We start from the raw sequence: 6,327 nt of genomic DNA on the forward strand, positions 1-6,327 counted from the left end.
CTCAAGAAATTGAGCATCTACTACTCTCGTAACCGTATGTTTTGACTAAATGTATAGTGCACATTTCATCTTGTTTCAATTACAGGTATCCGATGTCGTCTGCCGGAACATTCAAGGAACATCAGCTTCAGCAGTCACAATATAATTTGATTGTAGCGCAAAACATCCATGCAGTGGAATAAGACTCGAAAACGTGAGTTCTAACTGCTGGAATCAAGTGGTTCAGTAACATGTGCCAATGCCAATGGAAAGACTGTTCAACCAAATAGTTGTTTGTAATATTCAACAAGAGATTAGGCATGAAGTACTTGTACATATGATCAAGTAATGCTGCAAAAATTGGAAGTTGTAACACTACGGCTAAAGATCATCTCGAGAGGAACATAAAACCACTAAAATATAACTCAAGTCCACACATAAAATCAGGGCATAACATCTAACACCAACAACGTTAACATCAATCCATAAATTCTTCAAAACTTAAGACAAAACAAATCCCATTCGATTTTGTGAAGCTATCTGGATCCTTCTTCACAGGTCCTGCACGCTCAAACCTACACATACAAAATCATAACAACCATGTTAGTTATAAAATTGAGCTTTACAAACATGTTGGTTTCTATCCCCTCAGTAATAGAAACCATAGATGAACATGCTTTCATGCACCTAAATTGAAAGACCAACCACCATATAAGAGTTGCAAATGATAATAAATGACACTTTTGAAAACGAAAAGCTATACCTGGAGGAAGGGATTGCTTCAACTTGTCGGCCTTCTCGGTATCAAACACACAAAGTGTGTAAAGGTACTTGGAGCATCGAACCTTAAACTTGACTGCATCTTTGCTCCTCTTGATTTTGACAGAGCGTGCATCCTTCCTTCTTGCAGTTAGAAGGAAATCCTTAATCTCATGGATTTGCTTCGGCTGTTGGTACAGAGACAGAGTACAGCATTACAACTTTAAACATTCTCAAATTTAAAACCAACAAAGCTTGTATGTTCAGTAAAAATATATAATTAAAAAAGGGGATTAACCCCTTCTCACCCCCAGCCACCCCCCTTCCCACCATAGCCAGCCCCTCATCTCACTGACCCAGAACAACTCCTCCCAATCCCCGAACTCAGCCACACCACTCACTTTCTCCGAACCAAGAAAACAGAGCTCGTATTTCTACCCAAATGCTTCTGCTACTTCAGCAGAAGCCAAGAAAACAGAGCATCACCAACAGGCACAACCCCATCTCTTTTTGGATCAATCTCTACCCAAACAAATACCCATTCAATAAATCACCAAAATAAAAAGAAAATAAAAAAAGAAAGAAGAAATAGAGAAATTGATACAGAGAGAGAGAGAGGGGGGGAGAGAGAGAAAGAGAGGAAAGGAGGGAGGGGGAAGGTTGCTACGCAGCTCTTTGGAGCTTTTCATCGAGCAATTGGTTGGCAACTCCAAGGGGTCGTCGGATTCAAATTTTTTTCTCAAATTTACTGAGAAACAAGAATCAGAACCATGGGGGGAGGGGGGCGCAGAGAAGAAAGAGGAACCCGAAAATAAAACAGAAACAAAAGGAACGGATTGTTCTGGGTTATTCGAAACTTAGCCCTAAACCGAGACTAGTGAAATGGCTGTGCGAAGAAACTAGTGAAAAGGAAAATGCAACAAAATAAATGAAAACGTACCATTTTGCTGCTTCTTCTTGTTTGATCTTGAAGCTGCAGCCGGAGTAATTGGATATCTTCGAGAGAGAGGAGGCTATATCTATTCTACCTGTATTCCCTGAAAGTTGAAACCCTAATTTTAAAACTTTTTATATTAGCGATTTGTCCTTAGGGCTTTGATGGGTACAGGGTTCCGAAGCCCATTTTACATTTTGCACTACTTGTGGGCTAAAATAAGAGAGACAAAAAGTGATTGTGTGACGAGAGGCCAAGCGCCAGGCAGCACACTGAGGTGTGATAACTCTTTATCTGTGGGGGCTCCAGGTTTGGCACCTACACTCCCCCAATCATATCTTAAATATTATGGGTTGCTACCCAAGCATTGAGGTTGGGTGGCCCTAACTCTAACCCGAGGGTAGGGAGTATGCTTTGTGCGACTTCACCGAAGTGAACAGTCCAAGAGCATCACACTTCACCTGACAAGGCTTAACTCAAACAACCAATCACTACTTAGTTATAAGCCCACGTTACTAGGCTCAAACAAACATAAATTGTTATGTTAGTCCTTATAAGCATTTGTATGATCGCGTGTTTCTCCAATGTGGGATTTTGGCAAACATCATTCTTTAGAAAGTATCCTGTCCTTACCGTCACTCAACCTTGAAGCATTATCACCTCCCCTTCCACTCCTCCCCGTATAAAACAGTAAAACATACTTCAGAGAGTAAGTCAAACACAAAAGCGTGGCGCAGATTTCTTAACATGATTTCTATGAATATGTATCCAGATATATGTATATTTATATAATTAATTCCTGAACTTCTGTTGGTATAACAAAGAGGCTTGCTTAATTTGCAATTATTCCAAAAGCAGAATCTGTGCACAATCAATCAAGATTAGGGTGAGTGGGTTCATATGGAATCGGCACAACCACACATCTCATCAAATCAGGGAAATTCAGATCTAAATATTTGTTAATTTCATCCAACTTAGGAAATTCAGATCTAAATATTTGTTAATTTCATCCAACTTTTCTCTGCTTCAGCCATACCAACAAGCTCCCATAAAAATAATCAACATCAAAACAGTTCGATTTAAACAAGAGAGAGAAAAAAAAAAATTTTCTCTTGTAAGCATTGTGTGATGATAACAAAGTGGTAAGTCCTTACAAGCATTAACTGTTTATCGATGTGGGACTTTAGAAATTTGTTTAGTATAAGTGCATTCCTTTGGATGTTTAGGTAGCCAAACGCTATAAATAACATAAAAAGCACTTGTGTACAAAAGCACTTCTATGGTGGTATCAAACAATAGACTGATTTTATGTAAAAGCGGTACTAGCATAAAGTCATTATACTTTGATAATTTTTGGTTTGTATCTATTGTAAACCCTAATACAAACTGTTTTTATTGTATCTCCAGAAGATACTCTTCATTTGAATGAGGGAAAATAACTCGGAATTTAGCTAAATGTTGGGAGTTTAAATAGAGAAATTTACAACTCCCTTATTTGGCAACTTAAGCGGTGAATTTATTAAATAATGCGCGGAAAAAGACGTGAAAATTGGGGAATTAAATTTCTGAGTTTAATTTCCACCAAAATAGGCATGCCATTTACAAAATTCAACATATATAATTCCAAACAATGAAATCTTCAATTGCCAGAAATTAAAATGATGGAAATCTAAATTCCATCGTTTAGAATTCTACGTAATTTTCAATTCCTTTATCCAAACAGAGGGATAGAGAAATCATCAATTCTATTGCTAGCGAAAGTCCTTGTACATATATACATATTTATACAAAAGTTTCAAAAATAATCAATTGAATAATGTCATTCCCATCCGAGAATGACTCTGAAAATCTCTCCCTTTTTCTTTCTCTCTTCTTCTCGTCTTTCTTTCTTCCTTACCGTAGTTTTGCAGTTTTCTACTAATTATTTCATTCGTTCATTTGTACCGAAAAAGTTATTGCTTGAGTAACCATTATTAAACCTCACTTATAAAAAAAAGTGATTGTGTGATCAGAGGCCAAGCCAGGCAGAACGCTGAGGTGCAATGGTTGGCTCCAGGTCCAGGTTGGTTTTTTTTTTTTTTTTTTTGGTTGAGAAAATGGTAATGCATTCAACCCTAAATCCTCAATAAAGAGCAAATAACATTCAATAATATTATCCCTAATTCAAGCTTATTAGAAGCAAAATACTTATTATAAATAACTTATTATCAACAAGCAACCAGGGACGGACCCACAGTGGGGTCAATGGGGTCAAACGACCCTATGGACTCCATGAAAGCAAGGTAGAAGGTCCCTTTGAATTGGGGTGTGACCCCATGAGAATGGTTGAAGGGAGAGGAGTTGCAGACAGAGGAAGAAGAAGCTGAACAGGAAATCTGTTTTTTGTTTGAAAGAAGCTGGCCAAAACGACGTCGTTTCGGCCCAGCTTCTAATTTTTTTTTAAAAACAGGCTGGCCAAAACGGCGTCATTTTGGACCAGCCCGGCTTATTTTTTTTAAAAACGCGCTGGCCAAAACGGCGTCGTTTTGGACCAGCAGCGAAATTTTTTTTTTAAAAACTCGCTGGCCAAAACGCCGTCGTTTTGGACCAGGAGTACCGAATTTTTTTTTAAAACACCTGGCCAAAATGACGTCATTTTGGTCCAGGTGTTTAAAAAAAAAACAGAACAGCTTGTATCTGCTCTGCCCAGCTTCTTTCCTCCCGAATTTTCATCTCCAAAACACCTATTTTCTAAACCCTCAAACCTAAATCCCCAATCTCCGCCCCCCACAAACCTTTAACCCTCTTCCCCACCAAGCCTTGAAGCCCCAAATCCTCCATTGTCGCCGCTGCCAGCAGCTCCGCCATTTCCAAAAGCTTGCCTCCACTTCCACCACCTCACAATTCAAGGTAAATTCTAACTCTAAACCTAAATTACTTAAATTGAAATTGAATTTATGATTGTATTATATTGTTTAGATTTATTGGATGTTTCATTTATGAATTTTTTGTGGTTAATTGGTATAAATTTGGTGTTGTTTAGATTTATTGGATGTTGCATTTATGAATTTTTTGTGGTTAATTGGTATAAATTTGGTGTTCTCTTGAATTGATTTTAGTTATTATTTTGATTAATTTATGTAGAATTATGGAAAGATTTTTTAAGAGAAAGTCATCATTGGGTAGTTCGGATAGTGTGGGTAGTTCAAGAACTTCAAGTTCAAGACAAAGTGAGTTAGATGAGGTTTTGGCTAATCTTCAGGCAGACCCGGGACTAGGAATTCGTATGATTGAGTATGATACTAATATTAGAGATGAGGTTCGAAGAGCATATCTACAAAAAGGACCTTGTCAACCTAGAGGTCATTCTTTCCCACAAAGTAATATCTCAGGACTTAATCGACGCTTCATTCCCCAATGGTTTGATGAATTTGATTGGTTGGAGTATAGTGTATCTAAAGATGCTGCATTTTGTCTTTATTGCTATCTCTTTAAATCCAATTTTGAACAAGTGGGTAGTGAAGCCTTCACTGGAGTAGGGTTTAAGAATTGGAAGAAAGGGAGAGAAAGAATGAAGGTGCATGTTGGACCGGTTGGTAGTGTTCATAATAAAGCTAGAGAAGCCGCTACAAATTTGATGAATCAAAATACACATATTGAGACGGCTGTGAGCAAACACTCTGAACAAGCTCGTATGGCATATCGAAGATGCTTAATTGCATCAATCAAGTGCACTAAGTTTCTATTGAGACAAGGTCTTTCTTTTCGTGGAAATGATGAAAGTGCCACTTCAAGCAATAAGGCAAATTACTTGGAGCTATTGCAATTCCTTGCAGACAATGATGAGAAAGTTAAAGAAGTTGTGTTGGAAAATGCTCCGGGGAATCTCAAGTTAGTAGCTCCAAAGATTCAAAAAGATATTGTCAATGCATGTGCCGGGGAAACACTTGATGTCATCATGAGTGATTTAAAAGATAGATTCTTTTCTATATTGGTGGATGAAGCACGTGATATTTTTGTGAAAGAGCAAATGGCTATGGTGTTGCGTTATGTGGATGACAAAGGGCATGTAATTGAAAGGTTTGTGGGGGTTCAACATGTTACCGACACCACTTCAAGTTCACTAAAGGATGCCATTGACATATTCTTTTCTTCCAATGGTTTGAGCTTTTCCAAGTTACGAGGACAAGGTTATGATGGAGCTAGCAATATGAGAGGTGAGTTGAAAGGCCTTAAAACAAAGATTTTGAGAGAACAACCTTGTGCATACTATGTTCATTGCTTTGCTCATCAACTTCAACTAGCACTTGTTGCCGTAGCAAAGAAGAATATTGATATTGCCTCTTTCTTCACAACCACTAATAGTGTGGTTAACCATGTTGGAGCATCGTATAAGCGGCGTGATGCACTTAGAGCACAACTCCAAGAAGAACTTGTGATAGCTTTTGAAAATGATTGTCTTATAACGGGGTGAGGTTTGCATCAAGAAACAAGTCTCAAACGTGCCGGTGACACACGATGGAGCTCACATTACGGTACCATTATTAGCATCATTTCTATGTTTTCATCTGTGATTCATGTGCTTCAAATGATTATTGATGATAATCCCAATGATAGTGCCGGTGAAGCAAATAAGATTCAAAGGGAAATGCTTACTTTTCAGTTTGTGTTTCACC

The 6,327-nt window shown here is 38.0% G+C and overlaps 2 protein-coding genes across 2 annotated transcripts; one reads left to right on the plus strand and one right to left on the minus strand.

Annotated features, from left to right (window-relative positions):
- Positions 1-226: 226 nt before the first annotated feature.
- LOC117633481 (60S ribosomal protein L38-like) lies at positions 227-1,804 on the minus strand. Its single transcript, XM_034367105.1, has 3 exons — positions 1,679-1,804; positions 743-926; positions 227-554 (listed from the first exon to the last, which is right to left on the minus strand). The coding sequence occupies exons 1-3, from the start codon at positions 1,679-1,681 to the stop codon at positions 532-534; spliced, it is 210 nt and encodes a 69-aa protein (XP_034222996.1). The 5' UTR covers positions 1,682-1,804; the 3' UTR covers positions 227-531.
- A 2,995-nt stretch (positions 1,805-4,799) lies between these two features.
- On the plus strand, positions 4,800-6,125 carry LOC117635240 (zinc finger MYM-type protein 1-like). The gene has a single exon (XM_034369593.1). It carries the CDS (start codon positions 4,800-4,802, stop codon positions 6,123-6,125), a length of 1,326 nt encoding a protein of 441 aa, XP_034225484.1.
- Positions 6,126-6,327: the final 202 nt, after the last annotated feature.

This window comes from Prunus dulcis, chromosome 7 (genome assembly GCF_902201215.1).
Source record: "Prunus dulcis chromosome 7, ALMONDv2, whole genome shotgun sequence".
NCBI lineage: Eukaryota > Viridiplantae > Streptophyta > Magnoliopsida > Rosales > Rosaceae > Prunus > Prunus dulcis.

What these genes read in the sequence shown, in the direction of transcription:
- LOC117633481 (XM_034367105.1), bottom strand. An exon ending in GAAGCAATCCCTTCCTCCAG is followed by an intron (nt 555 to 742) that starts GTATAGCTTTTC and finishes TTGTATGTGTAG; the next exon opens with GTTTGAGCGTGCAGGACCTG.
- LOC117635240 (XM_034369593.1), top strand. Translation starts at nt 4,800, where the DNA reads ATGGAAAGATTTTTTAAGAGAAAGTCATCATTGGGTAGTTCGGATAGT.